The sequence below is a fragment of the Crinia signifera genome, chromosome 1 (genome assembly GCF_055691185.1).
Source record: "Crinia signifera chromosome 1, ASM5569118v1, whole genome shotgun sequence".
Taxonomy (NCBI): domain Eukaryota; kingdom Metazoa; phylum Chordata; class Amphibia; order Anura; family Myobatrachidae; genus Crinia; species Crinia signifera.
Genome location: NC_139217.1, coordinates 348,662,219 through 348,686,482, shown reverse-complemented (window position 1 = coordinate 348,686,482; position 24,264 = coordinate 348,662,219). Strand labels below are relative to the sequence as shown.

Here is a 24,264-nt window from a genome sequence, read left to right as displayed (position 1 = left end):
CAGATAAAGGTGTCAGCATTTTTTGCCGACATCATGTACTATGACACATTTCATCTATTGCTGGGACATGTTGTCCTGCAATAGATGAACCCACACAGGTTGAAGACCTGTGAGTGAAATAGTGAACATGTGACATGTTGCAATAATGATACACCACTTTGCTGGCCCAACAATCTGTAGTCAGTGAGGCAATGGTGCATACATTCATACACTTACATTGTTAATGGATATCATATCTACAAGGAGCATGGAAGAGCTTACCTTAGACCCTGACAAGTCCAGATCTGGAGACAAATGATTCTAGCAGGAAGTCACTATTTATAGGGCTCTCACATGTGTGGTCTATAACAGTAGAGATGAGTATTGCATGACTTGTGGGCTGGATTCTCTAAGGGATTGGGCTACTTTTAGCTTGCACTAAAACGCCACAATACCACAGTAGTCATGAATGAAATGTCATGTCATGCTAGCAAATAGCATGTGTATTGTGCAATAGTCACAGGTGTATCAGAAGATTCTATGCAATGTTAGCATTGGTGACCAGTATTTCATGTAGAACTTTCGCCAGGTTTTACACAATGGAATTTCCGCCACCGTATGCGGCGCGAAAAAACAGCGACGTACGCTCACGCACGGAACGCAGCTGCCGCTGATGTCCGCCAAACAGATTACACAAACAGTATATAAAGGTGTATTAGAAGGTGACAATGTTGTTGCTAACATGTCTGGATCCCAACCAGAGGTGGACCCAGTGCTGCAGCAACTATTTGACCAGATGGACTCCAGCACCACCTATGTGCCACTGCACATGCGGCCAGTGGGTAATGAGGAGGCTGCTGCCCCTTCTACAGCAGGGGAACCTGCACCTGACCATTCTACAGCAGGGCAACCTACACCGGGCCCTTCTGCAGCAGGCCAACCTGCAGCTGGCTCATATCCACCATCAGCAGAATTGTTTGGAACACAACAGGGGACTTCACAAGGTAGTACCATGGCCAGCACTTCAAGTGCAGCGACTGGTGCCAGGGGGCGTGGCCAGGGACGTGGCAAGGGGCGAGCCAGTGCAACAGCGGAACCACCCAAAAAAAATAAGGCATATGAAGCACAGGAGCTGGCCATCCTGGTTCCCCGAGCACGTGATTGGATAGAGTGTCCATCCGAGAAGCTGACACACACACGCAGATGGAAGATTTGGGAACAGATAACGGCAGAGATTAATGAAGTAGCGCCACAAGTTCGTGAGACGGACCATGTGAAGAAGAGGCAAGTTGTTTTGTGATACATGTGGCCAGTAATAGCCAAGTAATGATTGAATTGATGCTTAGATGCATTTAGCAAATGGGCCGTGAGGTTGTTACGATACACATACATTATTGCCATGTTATTTCGTTGAGAGTTCGAGTAGGGTGATTGTGAATGTGTATTGTAACGGTTGATATCATAGTTGCATGTAATATTATATATGGGACATTAATCACATGTTGTAATATGTAGCACAGAGCAATGGCTGCAACAGCTAACATTGGGAGTGACATGTATTAATATGTCAACTTACATTGCAGGTGGCAGGACTTCAAAACCAACCTGAAGAGGAAGATGAGCAAGCGGTGGGAACACAGCCAGACATCTGGGGCCGGCCCCATGCCATCAGGGCTAGAGCTCACCCCCCTGGAGGTGATGGCCGAGAGCTGTATATCAGTTGAGGAGATCAGGGGGGTGAGCACGATGGATAGCGAGGCCCCAGCTGAAGTGTTTGCGTCTTTTCTGGAAGGTAAATATTGGTCATGCCATAAACTTGTGCAAGTAATTATCGTAGAATGTCTCCTAATTGTGTTTATCTTTTCCCACAGACACCCCACCGCTTGGTGCCGACTCTGTTCAGGAGGTGGAGGAGTCCGTGCCACCTGGCCCCAGAGGTAGGCCTGTGCAGCAGCAGGCATCGGCCCAAGCCGATTTGGCCGCCTTGGCCGAGGTGCTTGGGGACATCAACCAGCAGGGAGACTTGGCATCAGAACGGGTGCGTAGGACCGAGGAGATCCTGGCGAGCTTGGTCAGCACCCAGCAGTCCATGGCTGCGAGCATGCAGGCCATGGCTGCAAGTGCTCAGGTGCTGGCCGAGCAAGCCACCCGCCAAAATGATCTCCTCCTCCACCATAATGAGCTTATGGTGGAGCTGGTTACCAGCAACAGGGTCCTAATGGCATCCGTTTCTGGTGCATTACCACCAGCAACACTCCCTGCTGGCAGGAGGGGTAGACCAGCCAACCCCTCCACATCATCTGCTCCACCTGCCCCAGCATCTGGCCGTCCCCGAAGAGCTGCTGCACAGGCCAAGGAGCCTACCAAGGCCAAACGTGGTCGGAAATGAACTTGTGGCTGCATTAATCTCCGCCGTTATGTGTTCCCAAATCTTCCATTGTGCTGTGTGTGTCAGCTTCTTGTGTCCAATCACGTGCTGAGGGTAACCAGCTGAGCCCTTGCTTCATATGTCCTTTGTGGTTCCCCTGTTGCCCTCTTTTGCCTGCCATTACTGTCAGCTGTACTTGAAGTGATGGCCATGGTACTATCTTGTGAAGTCCCCGGTTGTGTTCCAAATGATTCTGCTGATGGTGCATATGAGCCAGCTGCAGGTTGGCCTGCTGCAGAAGGGCCAGGTGTAGGGTGCCCTGCTGTTGAATGGTCAGGTGCAGCTTGCCCTGCTGTAGAAGGGCCAGCAGCCTCCTCATTTCCCACTGGCTGCATGTGCAGTGGCACATAGGAGGTGCTGGAGTCCATCTGTGTGCAATTATATTTGTTTTGTATTATTATTTATTTTGCTGCATTCCTGCCATGTTGTTTATTGTTTGTATGTATTATTTTATGGTCATTGCATCACACTGGCATTGACTGTGACATGAATATAAATAAATGTGTTTACTTTACCCAAAATGTGTGGTTTCATGAGTACATGTCAAATACACATGTGTATTGCTAGTATTAATATTCTGTCATGTCCATTGTTAGCAGTTTGAAAGTGTCTGACAAGTACAGCATATGTGGGGGACTAGTAAGGTTTCCTTGAAGCAGCAATGGTTTCAATTAAAGCACTGACAAGCGGCCTATTAGTGAGTAATGAGTAAAGGAGTAGATTCTATTGGGTTCAGGTGTTAATGGTTGTAGTCATTAGGCGTACGTTCGCCTACCGCATGAACGAGTGGTGTCCGCAAAGCAATAGTACACTTGTGGACACCGCACATTTCTGCCCTTTTTGATCGCGTGCATTCGGAGTGGTTTCCGAATGTACGCCCCCCAACATAAGTGTACTCCCCCGTGTCCGCCCATGTTTCCGCCCCGTTTTGCCCACTTTGAAACTACGCCCATGTGTCATTCCGCATGACGCCCATAATACGCCCCTATTTCCCGAATGATAGCGGTGAACAGTTCTGGACGGGATCTGGCCGAACTGGTACCGAGTCAAGGCGTGGCACATGCGCGTTGCGTTCTCCACGCATGCGCAGACGCCGTAAAGACGCGATCCGAAAGTATGCGGTAAAGTCCGCGTCAATCAGAATAAGGGCCAAGTTGCTCACTTTATGCATTTGGATCCATTAATGAACACTCCAGCCTCTCTGGAGATTAGCCCCAGTTCAATTGTATTTATTGTTAAAAAAAAAGTTACATTAATGTTTTTGCTCTAACCAGTAATCGATAAAAATATGTTGTTTAGTTTGATCCAAATGGACGTCTGCTTTAGTTAATGAGCTTTGGTCTGCTACAGTTTATAAAAGTGATTGTCTACAGTGGCATGATGACTTTCTTTCTGCTTTACAGTGGAAACCAGAAGCAGGTAACAAACAAGAAGACCTCGCGACGATTCTGTGGATGTTTTAGCCGAATCAGCATGAAGCTGCCTCGAATTCCCTTGCGCAGACAGAAGCTGCCAAAAGTTGTCGGTAAGGTTGTTTATTGTGTTCTTACATTTGGTCTTTCTAATGAAGTTGCAGAATGTTGCCATTTTATCAAGAGTTGAAACTGTTCTAAAAAGGTCTTCACTACTACTGTTACCAGTATCACTAAGACATTTCAGGATGGAGTTCTCGGAAGGAAAATATACCTCATTAGGGGCTCTTATGCAGATCTTACCAAAAACAGATGTTTATCTGTGGTATATATGTGTGTGTGTGTATATATATATATATATATATATATATATATACAGGGGGCCCAGCACTCACTACAACAAACTAACTCACCTTAACATTCAAATAATCAATAAATAAATAATGGGGTTTTAGTTCATGAATTGATCAATGCATTTAAGCTTGCAGCCCATCGCCAAGGGACCCCATTTCACTGCAAGTCCTACACTAGCAACTGGTTTTCTTAGGAACCTGGCACCTGCTTACACATCATAGCTAAAATGAACATGTGTTTTTTTTTTTCCTGGGTTAATGCTCAACTGCCAAGTAACATGGCTTTTATAAGGTGAGACAATCCCAAACACAGCACCTGAATTAGTATTAAAGGGGCAGCTGTCACAGGTTTCAGGTAAATTAGCTTATCAAGGGTGCATGAGAAAGCTATGATCACAGTAACAGAGGTTGGTTAAAAATCAACCCAAATATATAGATACAGAAGTACCAACACACTCGCCATTCCTAAGAATGGGGTGCAAACAGCACCCACTTCCCAGGATATTTGGGTTGATTTTTAATCAACCTCTGTTACTGTGATCATAGCTTTCTCATGTACCCTTAATAAGCTAATTTACCTGAAACCTGTGACAGCTGCCCCTTTAATACTAATTCAGGTGCTGTGTTTGGGATTGTCTCACCTTATAAAAGCCATGTTACTTGGCAGTTGAGCATTAACCCAGGAAAAAAAAACACATGTTCATTTTAGCTATGATGTGTAAGCAGGTGCCAGGTTCCTAAGAAAACCAGTTGCTAGTGTAGGACTTGCAGTGAAATGGGGTCCCTTGGCGATGGGCTGCAAGCTTAAATGCATTGATCAATTCATGAACTAAAACCCCATTATTTATTTATTGATTATTTGAATGTTAAGGTGAGTTAGTTTGTTGTAGTGAGTGCTGGGCCCCCTGTGTTTGTATTTACTAGAGTGTGTGGTCACAGGCCAATGCACCCCATCCTGGGAAGTGGGTGCTGTTTGCACCCCATTCTTAGGAATGGCGAGTGTGTTGGTACTTCTGTATCTATATATATATATATATATATATATATATATATATATATATATATATATATATATATATATATATATATATATATATATAAATATATAAATGTTCCCCTGATGTTGGGCTGCAAGCTTGAATGCATTGATCAATCTATGAACCAGAACACCATTGTTTATTTAAATATTTAGATATTAAGTTGACTGAGTTTTACTATAGTGTGTGCTAAGCTCTCTGCTTTTTATTTCTTTAAGCAATGTGGTTACAGACCACTGCACCCCAATCTGGGAATAAGACATGCAGGTGTGTACCGCATTCCTAAGAATGGTGAGTGCAGTGGGATCCTGTATGTGTGTAGATAATAAATATATACTGTATATATACAGTATGTATAACTGTTATGTGTATATTTGAACTGCTTGACAGATTTTGAAATTTTTTGAATTATTTTAGATCTTTTCTTAACACTATAGGCAAATTCCTTCTCAAATGGACAAAACCATGTGCACTGCAGGTGGGGCAGATGTAACTTGTGCAAAGAGAATTCGATTTGGGTGAGTTATTTTGCTTCTGTGCAGGGTAAATACTGGCTGCTTTATTTTTACAATGCAATATAGATCTCACTTTGAAGTGAAACCCCACCCAAATCTAATTCTTTCTGCACATGTTACATCTGCCCCACCTGCAGTGCACATGGTTTTGTCCATTTGAGAAGGAATGTGCCTTTGCGAGTGCATTAGAATAAGGGCTTGTGTGCCTAGACACCCTTGGGTGCTGCAAAGCTCCTGCAGGGGTGCTTCCGATTGGTAGTCCAGGACTAAATCAACTGAATTATGTTGATAGACAAAACCAGTGCTAGGGGCTGCCAGTCATAAAACATGTCGACAATCAGAAGCACAACTGCACACCACCACCACCACATAACTGACCCTAAGGATGACAAGCAGGCACAATTACTTTATTTTTTTATTCTGTCTAAAAAAAAAATCTTTTATCTTAGGGGTGCCATGAAAAAAATGCTGATGCTCTAGGGTGCCATGAGTCAAAGTTTGGGAGCCACAATATGGTATATTACCCGGGGTAGCTGTAGTTACCAGGAAGTAAGCAGGGCTACCCATACCAATGACAGACAGTGTGCATGCGGAACATATACACTGAATATAATATAATACATCGGCGATTGGCCAGTCAATGGGAAGTAAGCGAGACTACGCAGACCAATGTTTTGGATGCACACTGTCCCTGCTAGAAATTCACTCCTTTTATTTATTTATTTATTTATTTACAGTTTCTTATATAGCGCAGCAGATTCCGTTGCGCTTTACAATGGTAGACAGAGATAAAACAAACTGGGTAACAACAGACGGACTTGGGGGTTAGAGGGCCCTGCTGCAAGCTTACAATCTTATGCAAAATACAGTATAAGACAACAAACAGCAACAGATAGCCCCTGTGCAGGTCCTATGGGCCTCAGTCACGTAAAAGCTGATCCAACCCTATGCCATTCTTTACGCCAGCAAAATCCTATATTTGATACATAAATATCCCATTCTACAGTAGTTGTACCTATGTAAATGGCCAAGTGTATGAAATGTTGCAACTTGAAATACTTTTGCTTTAAAAAAAAATAGTCAGTCTGTTACATTATGTCAAAGGAAACAGATTATAGCTAATGAGCCACTGGTAATTATATTTGACTTTGAATGCGTCAAATAGATGAGGAGATATAAAAAGATGGTTTTCTGATGTGGGTAAATTGTGGTTTTGAGCAATGTATTTGTTTTACTGTTGGATTTTGATAGAATGTTGGATATGTCAATGCCATCTGCTTTCACATTTGACAAACAAACATTTATTTTAATGTTACATCCCATATGTTCCCAAAATTGAAGTAATCTATCATCCTTTATTTTTTTCCCCATAACCTACTTGCTGAGTTTAATAGTGTAAAGTTTACCAAAAACAAATATAAAAAAAAATATTATTAAATAAGAAATAGTTTCATAAGACTCCCAGCCACTATGTATCGGCATACAGTAGTCTAACTACAATAGCAGGGGCATCTGGGCTCTCGCCTCTGTAGCCTACAAAGCAATAGACTCTGGGCACTAGGGGGACTAGAGCAGTCCCTGATTTCAGCAGGCATGAACAGGTCTTTGGCAAATTGGCCTAAGCACCATTTTCCTGATACCATTTTCTACTTTCCATGTAATAAGTGATAAGTATTGAAAAAAATGGGTACAGGGTGCGGATTGGACCCCCTAAAACCCATTTGTACTGCACCCATTACATAAGCAAACGAACGCGCGGGGGGGGGGGGGGGGTTCTGGCTGCCCGGAAACCCCCTCCTCTTGGTAAGTGCCTTAAATTATGACAACAATAGCACTGGTATATGATATGATCAGTAGAGCTGCCACACTTCATGCAGTGTAAGGGACAGAGCAGAGCTGCTGCACATGCCCAGTGTACCAGCTTCTTCTACCACATTTACAGTATGTGTGGATCTGAGCCCTCAAGCATCGCAAGGGACCAGAGAGTAGCTACCAGGAGGAAGAGACAGGAGCCTTACCATGAAGTGGGAGATTGTGAGATTAGTGTAGTACTGGTTCTATTATGTTTGTTTATTTATGTATTATGAAACGTTTAAAAATTTCCTGACAATTTTATATTATTTAAATGTGTGAAACAGCCTATACTGTAGACCATCTGTACTGATAACTATTGATACTGTATTCCATACAGTATCCATTGTATAATTAAAAATACCATTTTTCAGGGCTGTTACCGCTCCCCCATACTTGCTGCAGAGTGGGAGATTTTGGATTACATTTAGAAACCCCCCTCTAAAAATCCTGCATTTGCCACCGCATTACACACCAGTGTACAATAGGTTTTACTTTATACAAATGATTATAAATGTCTGTAGAACAATCCCCCCGAGGCAGATGCCTAGGGTGCTAGAGTAGAGCAGCTGACTGACATATATATATGATCTGGTCAGTTTTCTAAGAGTTTTGGCCTTAATGATTTCACTTTTAACCCCATTAGACTTTATAAAAGCAGACAATCAAGAAAAAATGTTACCTATCGTATCGTATTGTGAGCCAGATGTATCAAGCTTCAAAAAGTGATAAAATGAAGAGTGAGAAACAGCCAGCCAATCAGCTGCTACCTGTCATGTTACAGACTGGGTTTGAAAAATGACAAATAGGAGCTTATAGGCTGCTTGTTTATAACTCTCCACTTTATCACTTTTTGATGCTTGATACATCTGGCCCAATATTGTCTGTTACGAAATGTCAGCATACACATTATCACCATTCATTATGTCAATACCAGTACAGTATGTTATCATTTGACATGTCGGCATTCATAATGTTATCACTGACATCATCTTAACCTGTTTAAAGTATCAAGATGGTGAACATGTCAACATCCTGAATCTTGGTAATCAGACCATGTGAGCATTATGGTGTTTAAATCTTGAATGTCGACATCCTAACTAGATCACCCTACTTTAGCTTTTTTACACTCTAACCCTATAAATAAGTCAGTCTGCGATTTTTCTATGAAGTTCATAGTACAGATCAAGTATCCCTTATCCTAAATCCTCGCGACCATGGGCATTTTGGAAAAGGGATTATTCCGTATTTTGAATTTATTTTTTTAAACGTACCTGTTCCCCTAGCGGCCCCCCGACGTTAACAGTCCCAAGCATACATTGCGCAGGTGTCGTCACCGCCACACCCGCTCAATGCATCCTTGGGACTGGGGATGCCTCTGAAGACAAACCCGATGGCCATCGTGAGTATGAAAAACTGTGGGAGGGGGCCCAAAATATTCAGAAACCGTAGGATATCCGGATAACAGATACTCGACCAGTACCAAGCAACATAGTTTAATTTATTCTGCTTCAAGGTCACACAAACATTTAGAAAATCATTTAGAAAAATATACTGATATAAGTAATCCTTTTTTAAATGAGTAAATTAGCCAATCACTAGTTAGGTGGTTAGATAGATAGATAGATAGATAGATAGATACTCATTGTTACATTATCTGCCCCACACACATTACCCAATCCCCGACGATGATGATATTGTCGGCAGCAGGGCACCAGCATAGGCAAGTGCATATACGAGGCACGAGGGGGGCGATAGCAGGGGAAGAGATGGTCAGCAGCAGCAGCATGGACATCATTAATGAGGACCTCCCTTGTCTGAACATGTGGGAGCATGCATTGTTAACAACATTGAGTGTACACACTAGGAGATATTGTTCCTTTCTGAGCGATATTTTATCACCTAGTATGTATGGGGCCTACTGGGCCTAATTCAGTGGTGGTCACTAAAGCAGTAGCCGCACATTTTTTATAATGTTGTAGCCAATAGACTGCCTACTGAGATACCCACTGGCTGCAGCTCTAATGCACAGTAATGGGCAAATAGTCATAAATAAAAAAAAACCTATGGTGCCAGTAGAACTACGTCTTCTGATGAAGTCCCTAACTCCAGCATGCCCCCAACATGCCCATTTGTAAGCCAAACTCATATCTCCAAATACTGCTTACAGTAGCTTGTGTGAAGAAATAACGGTTGCAGAGGGAATACCAGAGACCCAGGGTGATCTCACAAACATTTATTTCCATGGTATTGTATGGAAATGATTATATTAATAAAGCCTAATAATAATAAGTGAATCTGGTCATGTGTTTTATAGTACTATACATGGAGAACAGAATATACCAAGTTAAATAAAGTTGTTTAAAAACAGGAATCTATGTAAATGTCCAGTATTGTCCTCATGGAGTGCGCTGCCCGCCATGATATGACTCATTACTTCCTGATTACTGAGAATGAAGTCCTGCAGCTAAGGAAGTAATGAGTCCTGTTAGAGTGCAGGCTATAGCACACCATGCAGTTACTGTATTTACTCCCAATTTTTTTTAACTGCTTACACAATATTTCTTTTATACTAAAAATGCAGTTTAGTATTTGTAAATAGAAATATATATATATATATATATATATATATATATATATATATATATAGTCTTTGTCGCTAGCTTCGGTAAAAGGAAAAGCACCCAATTATTTTCTTTTTTCTTTTATGGTGCAATTCTATGGGAGGATATGAGTGATGAGGTGAGAGGAAGCTGTAACGTGTGGTTCATTTACTACGTCCTGTTTCAGTGTGTTTATTTACTTCCTTGCAAGGTCACACTGTGCCATACTTCTCTCATGAATTTGTCCTTTTTATATTACATTTTCCTAATAAATGGAATAAAAAGGAAGCGAGCACATTTAATGGGTTACTTTTTTCAGACTGGCTGTATTTATTGTGTTATAAACGGTCTTTAGAGCAAAGTTCTCAGACTAAACACAGGTAGTTTCTAGATTTTTAAATAAAAATTACACATTGAAATTGCTGTTGTAAAAATATTTCAGAAGTGGGCACAATGTTTTTTTACTGCACGTGTCAAAGTCATAATGTGTACACATTTGTGCATGTTTGTGGATGTTTGAGCAGGTTGAAAGGGACATCGTTCTTAACCCCTTCACGACATTTGACGTATATATACGTCATGGCCGGGAAGTACTTCCCGACCGTTGACGTATATATACGTCATGGCTTAAAACTGTCACTGCGTCTAGAGACGCAGTGACAGAGGGACGATGTCTGCTGTCCCTGACAGCAGACATGTCCGTGCATGCCCAGGGGGGGCGGCGATGCCGCCCCCCCGTCGGCGATCGCTGTGATTGGCTGTTCATTGTGAACAGCCATTCACAGCGTTTTCTGTGTCACCGGCGAATAACGTTCGCCGGTGACACGGGATCGGAGGTGATTGGTGCTGTAAAGTACAGCACCAATCACCGCGGGGTGTAAGGGTGACACTGGTGTCACCCCACCTCACCCCTCCCGCCCCCAAAGGCCGTGATTGGTTCGTCGGACCGACGGACCAATCACAGCCATAGAGGGGGGTTTAAACTAACGGTGACTGCACTGCAGACGCCATTCCGGTCTGGAATAGCGTGCAGTGCGGTCACCGTGCCCAGCTGCCGCCTATACTGACCAGAACCCATCCAAAATACTTACCTGATCATTGATATTGCTTATGCTTGTGACATCTTGTGACATCCTGTGACATCTTGTGCTGCTGCGATTTATTAGATAGAGAGAGAGTTAGAGAGAGAGAGATAGAGAGAGATAGAGAGAGATAGAGAGGCCTAGTGCTATATTTTGTGCTGCTGCAGTGTGATAGAGCTATAGATAGAGAGATAAAGAGAGATAGAGAGAGATAGAGAGAGAGAGATAGAGAGAGAGATAGTGACAGATTGTGCTATATATTTTTTATATAACTGAAAGAGATAGAGAGAGATAGAGAGAGATAGAGAGGCCTAGTGCTATATTTTGTGCTGCTGCAGTGTGATAGAGCTATAGATAGATAGAGAGAGATAGAGAGAGATAGAGAGATAGAGAGATAGTGACAGATTGTGCTATATATTTTTTATATAACTGACTGCTGCCCCCCCCTTTTGTGCTGATCAGTATAAATTAACTGATCAGCAACTTTTTGGGGGCGCAGGGTTTTTTTTATATATAGATATACCTGTCAGTGCTGCTGCTGCAGTGTCATAGAGTGATAGATAGAGAGATAGAGAGAGATAGTGACAGAGAGTGATAGAGAGTGCTAAATTTTGTGTCTGCTGCCCCCGCCTTTTGTGCTGATCACTATATCTGAGGTGATCAGCAACTTTTTGGGGGTACAGAGGTTTTTTTTTTTATATATACCTGTCAGTACCACCAAAGGTTGTGCACCTGCTGCCCCTCACTGGTAATCAGTGTCGCATCACTGATCACCTTTTTTTATTTTTTGTGAGTGCTGTGGGGTCTTTTTTACATTTTTTTTTTTACACACACTGTGATTTTGTGTGTGTCCTGTGGCCACTGTGCGCTGATCAGTGACGTACATCACTGATCAGCTTTTTCGGCACAGGGTTGATCTATTTTATTTTTTTTTGGATCAAATTCCTGTTGCCTTTGAGCGCTGTTCAGTGACGGACGTTACTGACCAACATCTGTGCTCAATTTTTGGCGCAGGACCTTTTTTTTTTTTTAACCCCTTCCATTTTTTTTTTTTTTAACCCCTTCCATTTTTTTTTTTTTTAACCCTTCAATTTTTTTTTTTTGTATTTTTTTTTTTCTGCACTACATACACACTACACACTACATACCCCCCGGGTTGAAATAAAGTTTGTACCCCCCCCTACACTATACACGTGTTGAAACATTTCACTACCAGTAACACAAAAATATAAATGGCATCCCAAATGTCATCCCAAATGTCGTCCCAGTCATCCAGGAGAATGTATTCGGTGGAGGAGGCATATGCCATGCTTGCCTCTGACTCTGACACAGCCAGTGAGGCAAGCGGGGAATTTGAAGGATTTGTCTTAAGCTCCTCTTCCTCCTCTGATGATGAGGGACCCCCTCAAAGACGCCCCCGTAGAGCAGCTGAGACCCCCCCCCCAATAATTGATCTCGTATGGACCCCACCACCAGACAATTTTGAGCCCCAGGTTCCTGAGTTTTTGGCCATCCCAGGAATCCAATTTGATTCAACAGGTCTCAGAGAAATTGACTTTTTCAAATTATTTTTCTCTGATGATTTTATAAATGTAATGGTGGACCAAACTAATTTATATGCCCAGCAGTTTATTGCTCAAAACCCCACGTCATCATTTGCTAGGTGGACCCCTGTAGATGCAGTAGAGATGATGACGTTTTGGGGTCTGGTGTTACATATGGGCATAGTAAAAAAGCCACAAATTAGGCAATATTGGAGTACAGATGTTCTGTACAGCACCCCATTTCACCGTATGGCCATGCCCCGGGCTCGTTTTGAGGCAATCCATAAATTTATACATTACACCGATAATGCACAGTGCCCACCCAGAGATGATCCCACCTTTGACAGGCTATTCAAAGTCAGGCCGGTCATTGATCATTTCAGTGCCAAATTTGCAGAGCTATACATCCCTGATAAATGTATTAGTATCGACGAGTCCCTTATACATTTTAAAGGAAGGGTTAAATTCTGCCAGTACCTTCCCAGTAAGAGGGCAAGGTATGGCATAAAAATGTATAAGCTGTGTGAAAGCACCACAGGGTACACCCACAAGTTTAGGGTATATGAAGGGAAGGATTCAAGAATTGAACCGCCAGAATGCCCCCCCTCCCTCGTAGGTGTTAGTGGAAAAATTGTCTGGGATTTAGTGCACCCCTTCCTGGATAAAGGTTATCACCTCTATGTGGATAACTTTTACACCAGCATCCCCCTGTTTAAGGCCCTTGGTTCAAGAGGTACAGCAGCTTGCGGTACTGTGCGCAAGAACCAAAGAGGCCTCCCCAAAACGCACATTGCCCAAGTACTAAGAAGGGGTGAAAGCAGGGGAATATGCACCGAAAATATGTTGTTGGTCAAATATAAGGACAAGAGGGATGTCCTTATACTGACAACAATTCATGGAGACAGTACCACCTCCATCCCTGTACGAGGTACCAGTACCCACACCTCAAAACCAAATTGTATCCTAGATTACAATAAGTACATGGGCGGAGTGGATCTTTCAGATCAGGTACTGAAGCCGTACAGTGCCCTGCGGAAAACAAATATCTGGTACAAGAAGCTGGCCGTGTATATCATCCAGATGGCACTGTATAACGCTTACGTGCTATTCCGTTCTACCGGCCAGAGGGGGACATTTATGCACTTTCAAGAGGAAGTCATAAAGGGCCTAGTATTTGGGAACCAGCAGGCAGAGGGCCCCAGTACTTCTAGTACTGGCCCCCGTATTGTACCAGGGCAGCATTTTCCCAACGAAATCCCCTCCACTGCAAGAAAGGGCAGGACACAAAAAAGGTGCAAAGTTTGCTATAAAAAGGGAATAAGAAAGGAAACTATTTTCCACTGTGAAACTTGCCCCGACAAACCCGGCCTATGTATGAAGGAGTGTTTCAAAATATACCACACATCTATGGATTATTAGGTTCATCATTTCACCGTGCTTCGGGGGTCTTGCTAATGCCATATAGCACCCACCATTCATTCCACCAGAATCTGAGCTGCAAAATCCAAAAATCACTCCTTCCCTTCTGAGTCCTGCCATGCACCCAACTGGTATTTTTTGGTCACATGTGAGGCATTGCCGTACTCGGGAGAAATTGGGGCACAGACTTTGGGGTGCTTTGTCTCCTTCATTCCTTGTGAAAATGAAAAATTTTGAGCCAGAACTGCATTTTTGTGTAAAAAAAAATGTAATTTTTCATTTTCACAGCCCAGTTGTACCACAATTGGTGAAACCCCTGGGGGTTTGAAATGTACACTATACCCCTAGATGAATTCCCTGAGGGGTGTACTTTGCAAAATGGGGTGACTTGTGGGGGGGTTCCACTGTATTGGTAATGCAACATAGCACCCACCATTCATTCCACCAAAATCTGTGCTCCAAAATCCAAAAATCACTCCTTCCCTTCTGAGTCCTGCCATGTGCCCAACTGGTATTTTTTGGTCACATGTGAGGCATTGCCGTACTCGGGAGAAATTGGGGCACAGACTTTGGGGTGCTTTGTCTCCTTCATTCCTTGTGAAAATGAAAAATTTTGAGCCAGAACTGCATTTTTGTGTAAAAAAAATGTAATTTTTCATTTTCACAGCCCAGTTGTACCACAATTGGTGAAACCCCTGGGGGTTTGAAATGTACACTATACCCCTAGATGAATTCCCTGAGGGGTGTACTTTGCAAAATGGGGTGACTTGTGGGGGGGTTCCACTGTATTGGTAATGCAACATAGCACCCACCATTCATTCCACCAAAATCTGTGCTCCAAAATCCAAAAATCACTCCTTCCCTTCTGAGTCCTGCCATGTGCCCAACTGGTATTTTTTGGTCACATGTGAGGCATTGCCGTACTCGGGAGAAATTGGGGCACAGACTTTGGGGTGCTTTGTCTCCTTCATTCCTTGTGAAAATGAAAAATTTTGAGCCAGAACTGCATTTTTGTGTAAAAAAATGTAATTTTTCATTTTCACTGCCCACTTGTATCAAAATTGGTGAAACCCCTGGGGGTTTGAAATGTACACTATACCCCTAGATGAATTCCCTGAGGGGTGTACTTTGCAAAATGGGGTGACTTGTGGGGGGGTTCCACTGTATTGGTGCTTGGGGGGTCTTGCTAATGCGACATAGCACCCACCAAAATTCCACCAGAATCTGAGCTGCAAAATCCAAAAATCACTCCTTCCCTTCTGAGTCCTGCCATGCACCCAACTGGTATTTTTTGGTCACATGTGAGGCATTGCCGTACTCGGGAGAAATTGGGGCACAGATTTTGGGGTGCTTTTTCTCCTTCATACCTTCTGAAAATGAAAAATTTTGAGCCAGAACTGCATTTTTGTGTAAAAAAATGTAATTTTTCATTTTCACTGCCCACTTGTATCAAAATTGGTGAAACCCCTGGGGGTTTGAAATGTACACTATACCCCTAGATGAATTCCCTGAGGGGTGTACTTTGCAAAATGGGGTGACTTGTGGGGGGGTTCCACTGTATTGGTGCTTGGGGGGTCTTGCTAATGCGACATAGCACCCACCAAAATTCCACCAGAATCTGAGCTGCAAAATCCAAAAATCACTCCTTCCCTTCTGAGTCCTGCCATGCACCCAACTGGTATTTTTTGGTCACATGTGAGGCATTGCCGTACTCGGGAGAAATTGGGGCACAGATTTTGGGGTGCTTTTTCTCCTTCATACCTTCTGAAAATGAAAAATTTTGAGCCAGAACTGCATTTTTGTGTAAAAAAATGTAATTTTTCATTTTCACTGCCCACTTGTATCAAAATTGGTGAAACCCCTGGGGGTTTGAAATGTACTCTATACCCCTAGATGAATTCCCTGAGGGGTGTACTTTGCAAAATGGGGTGACTTGTGGGGGGGTTCCACTGTATTGGTGCTTGGGGGGTCTTGCTAATGCGACATAGCACCCACCAAAATTCCACCAGAATCTGAGCTGCAAAATCCAAAAATCACTCCTTCCCTTCTGAGTCCTGCCATGCACCCAACTGGTATTTTTTGGTCACATGTGAGGCATTGCCGTACTCGGGAGAAATTGGGGCACAGATTTTGGGGTGCTTTTTCTCCTTCATACCTTCTGAAAATGAAAAATTTTGAGCCAGAACTGCATTTTTGTGTAAAAAAATGTAATTTTTCATTTTCACTGCCCACTTGTATCAAAATTGGTGAAACCCCTGGGGGTTTGAAATGTACACTATACCCCTAGATGAATTCCCTGAGGGGTGTACTTTGCAAAATGGGGTGACTTGTGGGGGGGTTCCACTGTATTGGTAATGCAACATAGCACCCACCATTCATTCCACCAAAATCTGTGCTCCAAAATCCAAAAATCACTCCTTCCCTTCTGAGTCCTGCCATGCGCCCAACTGGTATTTTTTGGTCACATGTGAGGCATTGCCGTACTCGGGAGAAATTGGGGCACAGACTTTGGGGTGCTTTGTCTCCTTCATTCCTTGTGAAAATGAAAAATTTTGAGCCAGAACTGCATTTTTGTGTAAAAAAATTTAATTTTTCATTTTCACTGCCCACTTGTATCAAAATTGGTGAAACCCCTGGGGGTTTGAAATGTACACTATACCCCTAGATGAATTCCCTGAGGGGTGTACTTTGCAAAATGGGGTGACTTGTGGGGGGGTTCCACTGTATTGGTGCTTGGGGGGTCTTGCTAATGCGACATAGCACCCACCAAAATTCCACCAGAATCTGAGCTGCAAAATCCAAAAATCACTCCTTCCCTTCTGAGTCCTGCCATGCACCCAACTGGTATTTTTTGGTCACATGTGAGGCATTGCCGTACTCGGGAGAAATTGGGGCACAGATTTTGGGGTGCTTTTTCTCCTTCATACCTTCTGAAAATGAAAAATTTTGAGCCAGAACTGCATTTTTGTGTAAAAAAATGTAATTTTTCATTTTCACTGCCCACTTGTATCAAAATTGGTGAAACCCCTGGGGGTTTGAAATGTACACTATACCCCTAGATGAATTCCCTGAGGGGTGTACTTTGCAAAATGGGGTGACTTGTGGGGGGGTTCCACTGTATTGGTGCTTGGGGGGTCTTGCTAATGCGACATAGCACCCACCAAAATTCCACCAGAATCTGAGCTGCAAAATCCAAAAATCACTCCTTCCCTTCTGAGTCCTGCCATGCACCCAACTGGTATTTGTTGGTCACATGTGAGGCATTGCCGTACTCGGGAGAAATTGGGGCACAGATTTTGGGGTGCTTTTTCTCCTTCATACCTTCTGAAAATGAAAAATTTTGAGCCAGAACTGCATTTTTGTGTAAAAAAATGTAATTTTTCATTTTCACTGCCCACTTGTATCAAAATTGGTGAAACCCCTGGGGGTTTGAAATGTACACTATACCCCTAGATGAATTCCCTGAGGGGTGTACTTTGCAAAATGGGGTGACTTGTGGGGGGGTTCCACTGTATTGGTGCTTGGGGGGTCTTGCTAATGCGACATAGCACCCACCAAAATTCCACCAGAATCTGAGCTGCAAAATCCAAAAATCACTCCTTCCCTTCTGAGTCCTGCCATGCACCCAACTGGTATTTTTTGGTCACATGTGAGGCATTGCCGTACTCGGGAGAAATTGGGGCACAGATTTTGGGGTGCTTTTTCTCCTTCATACCTTCTGAAAATGAAAAATTTTGAGCCAGAACTGCATTTTTGTGTAAAAAAATGTAATTTTTCATTTTCACTGCCCACTTGTATCAAAATTGGTGAAACCCCTGGGGGTTTGAAATGTACACTATACCCCTAGATGAATTCCCTGAGGGGTGTACTTTGCAAAATGGTGTGACTTGTGGGAGGGTTCCACTGTATTGGTGCTTGGGGGGTCTTGCTAATGCGACATAGCACCCACCAAAATTCCACCAGAATCTGAGCTGCAAAATCCAAAAATCACTCCTTCCCTTCTGAGTCCTGCCATGCACCCAACTGGTATTTTTTGGTCACATGTGAGGCATTGCCGTACTCGGGAGAAATTGGGGCACAGATTTTGGGGTGCTTTTTCTCCTTCATACCTTCTGAAAATGAAAAATTTTGAGCCAGAACTGCATTTTTGTGTAAAAAAATGTAATTTTTCATTTTCACTGCCCACTTGTATCAAAATTGGTGAAACCCCTGGGGGTTTGAAATGTACACTATACCCCTAGATGAATTCCCTGAGGGGTGTACTTTGCAAAATGGGGTGACTTGTGGGGGGGTTCCACTGTATTGGTGCTTGGGGGGTCTTGCTAATGCGACATAGCACCCACCAAAATTCCACCAGAATCTGAGCTGCAAAATCCAAAAATCACTCCTTCCCTTCTGAGTCCTGCCATGCGCCCAACTGGTATTTTTTGGTCACATGTGAGGCATTGCCATACTCGGGAGAAATTGGGGCACAGACTTTGGGGTGCTTTGTCTCCTTCATTCCTTGTGAAAATGAAAAATCTTGAGCCAGAAGTGCATGTTTGTGTAAAAAAATGTAATTTTTCATTTTCACAGCCCAGTTGTACCAAAATTGGTGAAACCCCTGGGGGTTTGAAATGTACACTATACCCCTAGATGAATTCCCTGAGGGGTGTACTTTGCTAAATGGGGTGACTTGTGGGGGGGTTCCACTGTATTGGTGCAACATAGCACCCACCATTCATTCCACCAAAATCTGTGCTGCAAAATCCAAAAAACACTCCTTCCCTTCTGAGTCCTGCCATGCACCCAACTGGTATTTTTTGGTCACATGTGAGGCATTGCCGTACTCGGGAGAAATTGGGGCACAGATTTTGGGGTGCTTTGTCTCCTTCATACCTTGTGAAAATGAAAAATTTTGAGCCAGAACTGCATGTTTGTGTAAAAAAATGTAATTTTCCATTTTCACATCCCAGTTGTACCAAAATTGGTGAAACCCCTGGGGGTTTGAAATGTACACTATACCCCTAGATGAATTCCCTGAGGGGTGTAGATTGCAAAATGGGGTGACTTGTGGGGGAGGTTCCTAACTTTTAGCACTTATGGTGCCTAGAAACCTACATGGTGCCTAAAAAAAAATCTCATAAAAAGGAGGCTCCAAAATCAAGTAGGTGCTCCTTCTATTATGAAGCCTGTGGTTTGGTCAACGTGCACACTAGGGCCACATATAGGATATTTTTGAAAACAAAAGAATTGGGGGAATCAATTTTTAGTCACATTTCTCTAGTAAAATCTACTGTATTCGTTAGAAAAATGTATTAAAATTGAAACTCTGCAAAAAAAAAGAAATTTTGAAATTTCACCTACACTTTGTTTTAATTCCTGTGAAACACCTAAAGGGTTAACAAACTTCCAAAATGCTGTTTTGAATACTGTGAGGGGTGCAGTTTTTGAAATGGCATCATTTATGGGGGTGTCTCACATACAAGTCCCTCAAAGTCACATCAGAACTGAACTGATCCCTAAAAAAATCAGTGTTTGAAATTTTCTTGAAAATTTGAGAATTTGCTATTCATATTGTAAGCCTCCTAGTGTCCAAAAAAATTAAAAGGAAGTTGAAATAATGATGGAAACATAAAGTAGACATATGGTCTATGTTAGTTATTAACTATTTTGAGTGGTATGATTATTTGTCTCACAAGCAGAAAATTTAACATTTTGCAAATTGCTAAATTTTCCATTTTTTCACGATATTTTGGTATTTTTCACAAAAAAACACAGACTGTATCGACCCAAATTTACCACTAACTTGAAGTACAATGTGTCACGAGAAAACAATCTCAAAATCACTGGGATAAGTAAAAGCAAAAAAAAGTTATCCCCACTTAAGTGAGACATGTCAGATTTGAAAAAAAGGGCTCTGTCATGAAGGCACAAACTGGCTCTGTCATGAAGGGGTTAAACATCCTTTGGTGCTCAATTAGAGTTGTAAGTCAATTTCATTACACACCTCACAGACAGAACAGTGCATGGCCTCCTCCTCCTCGAGCAGTGCTTGTTGGTGTTGCTGTCATATGCTCTCTAAAAAAATTTTTTTCAAAACTAAGCAAGCATCAAAGGCGTAAGTTCGTCCCAGTTGCCCGGAGGCAAGATAGTAGTAGTAGTAGTTTATTTATTTATAAGGCGCCACAAAGTGTCTGCAGCGCCGTACATAGCAAACAAAAAAACAAATTACAGGGTAACGTACAGGGTGTCTTGATAAAATACAGCATAAATAGGGGTATAGCTGGTAGAACTAAAATCAGCATCAGTTCTGAAGTAGGTGTCGAGATTGTCGAGGAGACTGAAGATGAAGTAGAGGAAGGGAAGAACAGGGCAGGAGCACTGGTGAGTTAAAGAGGTAGTGTGAGTACGTAAGGAAGGAGGGCCCTACTCATAAGAGTTAACAGACTAAAAGGGGGTGGGTGGACGAATGAAAAACAATAGGATAAGTAGGAACAGATGGGAACAGATGGAGGGGTAGGGAAGGCAGGATAGGAGGAGCAAAAGAGGTTAGGAGGAGGAGTGATAGGCTAGTCAGAAGAAGTGGGTTTTGAGGGAGCGCTTGAAGGAGGTAAGGGAATCAGAAAGCCTGATGGGTTGCAGGAGGTTGTTCCAGTGCAGGGGGGGCAGCGCGAGAGAAGTCTTGGACACGGGAGTGGGAGGAGGTGATTAGGTGAGAGGTCAGGCGGTGGTCGGCGGTGGAGCGAAGAGGACGTGAGGGAGTGTGGATAGAGATCAGTAAAGAGAGGTAAGGAGCGGTGGAGGAGGAGAGAGCCTTGTAGGTGGTGGTGAGGAATTTAAAGAGAATTCGGAAAGGAATGGGGAGCCAGTGAAGAGATAGACAGAGGGGGGGAGGTGGAGGTAGAGCGGCAAGAGAGGAAGATGAGCCTAGAAGCTGCATTAAGAATGGATTGGAGAGGGGCAAGGCAGGCGAGAGGTAGCCCAGAGAGAAGGATGTTGCAGTAGTCAAGGCGGGAGATGAAAAGAGAGTGAATGAGAATTTTGGTCGCATAAGTGGAGAGCAATGGTCTGATGTGCAAGATGTTACGGAGGTGAAAGCGGCAAGACTGTGAGAGAGCACGAATGTGGGGGGTGAAAGAGAGGGAGGAGTCAATGATGACACTGAGGCAGCGCGTTTGCTCGGTTGAGGTGATCTCGGTTTCACCAATGCTGATGGAGATAGTGGGAGAAGAGGGGTTGTTCGGGGGATGATAGATTAGAAGTTCAGTTTCAGCGATGTTTAGTTTCAGGAAGCGTTGGGTCATCCAGGCTGAGATGGCCGTGAGGCATTCGGAGACCTTGGACAGGAGTGATAGGGATAGGTCGGGGGAGGAGAGATAGATTAGGGTATCATCAGCATAAAGGTGTTAATGGAAGCCGTCAGAGCTGATGAGGGTGCCCAGAGAGGTGGTGCAGAGGGAGAAGAGGAGAGGGCCAAGGACTGCACCTTCGGGGTAGTAGGAGAGGAGGAGCTCGGAGTGGAGACAGAGAAGGAGCGATCAGAGAGGTATTAGGTGAACCAGGAGAAGACCGTGCCAGTGATGCCAAAGGAGCGGAGGGTGTTGAGCAGGAGAGGGTGGTCAACAGTGTCAAAGGCAGCCAACAGATCAAGCTGGATGAGGATAGAGAAGAGGCCTTTGGATTTAGCCGATAGTAGATCGTTAGTGACTTTGGTCAGGGCAGTTTCAGTGGAATGTAAAGGGCCAAACCCAGATTGGAGGGGGTCTAGAATGGAGTTAGCAGTAAGGTGACTTTGGAGACGATTATAGGCCAGACATTCTAAGAGTTTGGAGGCAAAAGGGAGGAGGGAGGAGGGAGATGGGCCTTTAGTTAGACGGAGAGTTGGGGTCCAGATTTGTTTTTTGAGAATTGGGGAGACAAGAGCGTGTTTGAAGGAGGAGGGGAAGATCCCAGAGGATAGGGAAAGATTAAAGAGGTGAGCCAGGTGAGAGCAGACCGACGGACTGAGATGACGGACAATATTGGAGGGGATAGGATCGAGCGGGCAGGTGGAGGGAGAAGCAGATTGAAGGATAGAATGGACTTCAGCAGCAGTGGTGGGGTAAAATGAGGACAGGGATGGAAAGGAGGGGAGTGGAGATGTAGGAGTGGAGGAGGGAGAGGGTGAGGTCATGGCAGCAGTGATGGCAGTCCTGAGAGAGGAGATTTTGGTTGAAAAGTAGGTAACAAAATCAGCGGCTACGATGGAGGACGGAAGAGCCTGCGGGGGTTGGATGATTGGGAAAGGATGAATTTGAAATGGAGATAATCCGCAAGGGAGCGTGATTTCTTCCAGAAGCGCTCAGCAGTGCGAGAGCATTTTTTAAGGAATCAGGTGATAGGCGAGTGCCACGGTTGGGGGTTGGAGCATAGAAGAGGGATAGAGGAGGGAGGGCAGGCAGAGTCCAATGCCAAAGATAGGGTGTTGTTATAGAGGGAGGCGGCGCGGTTCGTGCATGACATGGCGGTGATTGGGTCGAGAAGAGGACACAGCGTGTACGAGAAGGCAGCAATATCAAGTGTGTTGACGTTATGCCGTGAGACAATGTGCTTGGGAGGGGGGGGGGGGGTTTGAGGGGGAAGCAGTGAGGGAGAAGGAGATGAGGTGATGGTCAGAAAGATAAATATTGGTGCCCCCCCAACACACACACACACACACACCATCTTATATAAATATATGTATGCATGTATATATGTGTATGTATGTTATGGATATTATGTTTAGAATAAAGATCTTAAAGATATATGGTCCTGCTAGGAGGAGGAGACAACCACAGAAGTGATATCAACAGCTTTCAATTGACTGAAACTCAAACTCACAGGGGTGGAGAGGTGCCCCTTTGGGAGCAGGAGCCCAGTGGAAGATGACTCCATTGCCTCCCAGAGTTCTGCCTCTGGCAAGCATGATATTAATACATAGGAACCCAAGTGAAGAGAGGCTAAAATCACCACTCATAGCTGCATGCCCAAAGGACTTGATGACTAGATACCTAATTCCTGCATACTACAGTATAAAACTTGATTATTCTCTGATCAACCTCACACGGTGATTTCATCATTTTACAGAGGGATTGTTAAATGATAAATTGGAGAGACGGAAAACAGAATACAGAAAAGAGATTCAGATGATGCTGTAATGGGGACCATGAGGATTATTCTGGTTCACTCGCAAAGGCACAATCACTCTCTAATGCACCCACAGTCATTCACCCTGAACCCTCTCTCTTTTTCTCCTCCTTTGAGTCTCACTCTATCCGTCTATACTACCCCTACCACCTCCGTGTCGCTGCAATCTACCGCCCCCCTGGCCCTATCTTCCAATTTCTTTACAACTTTGCTGCCTGGCTTCCACACTTCCTCTCCTCTGACCTGCCATCTGTCATTCTTGGTGACTTTAACATCCCCTTGGATAACCCCGCTGATCCTGGCACCTCCAAACTCCTCTCTCTCTGCTCCTCTCTTGGCCTATCTCAGTGGACTACCTCTCCCACCCACATCCAAGGACACTCCCTCGATCTCGTCTTCTCTCGCTCTTGTTCCCTTACTGACTACACTATCTCGGCTTTTCCTCTTTCTGACCATCACCTCATCTCCTTCTCCCTCACTGCTTCCCCCTCTCCCACCCCCCCTCCCAAGCGCATTGTCTCACGGCATAACGTCAACACACTTGATCTTGCTGCCTTCTCAAACACGCTGTGTCCTCTTCTCGCCCCAATCGCCCTCATGTCCTGCCCGAACCTCGCCACCTCCCTCTATAATGACACCCTATCTTCGGCATTGGACTTTGCCTGCCCTCCCTCCTCTATCCCCCTTCGATGCTCCAACCCCCAACCGTGGCACTCGCCTATCACCCGATTCCTTAAAAAGTGCTCTCGCACTGCTGAGCACTTCTGGAAGAAATCACGCTCCCTTGCGGATTATCTCCATTTCAAATTCATTCTTTCCTCCTTCAGCTCTGCCCTTGCTCTGGCCAAGGAATCCTACTTTAAGTCCCTCATCCTTTCCCAATAATCCAATCCC

The 24,264-nt window shown here is 43.9% G+C and overlaps 1 protein-coding gene across 1 annotated transcript in view; it reads left to right on the top strand.

The window, feature by feature from the left end:
* Positions 1-24,264, top strand: part of SCARF2 (scavenger receptor class F member 2) — a 206,310-nt gene that overhangs the window by 120,335 nt on the left and 61,711 nt on the right. Inside the window, exon 9 of the mRNA XM_083146958.1 lies at positions 3,811-3,932. Coding sequence (XP_083003084.1) covers positions 3,811-3,932 — 122 coding nt within the window. The remainder of the gene's footprint in view (positions 1-3,810; positions 3,933-24,264) is intronic.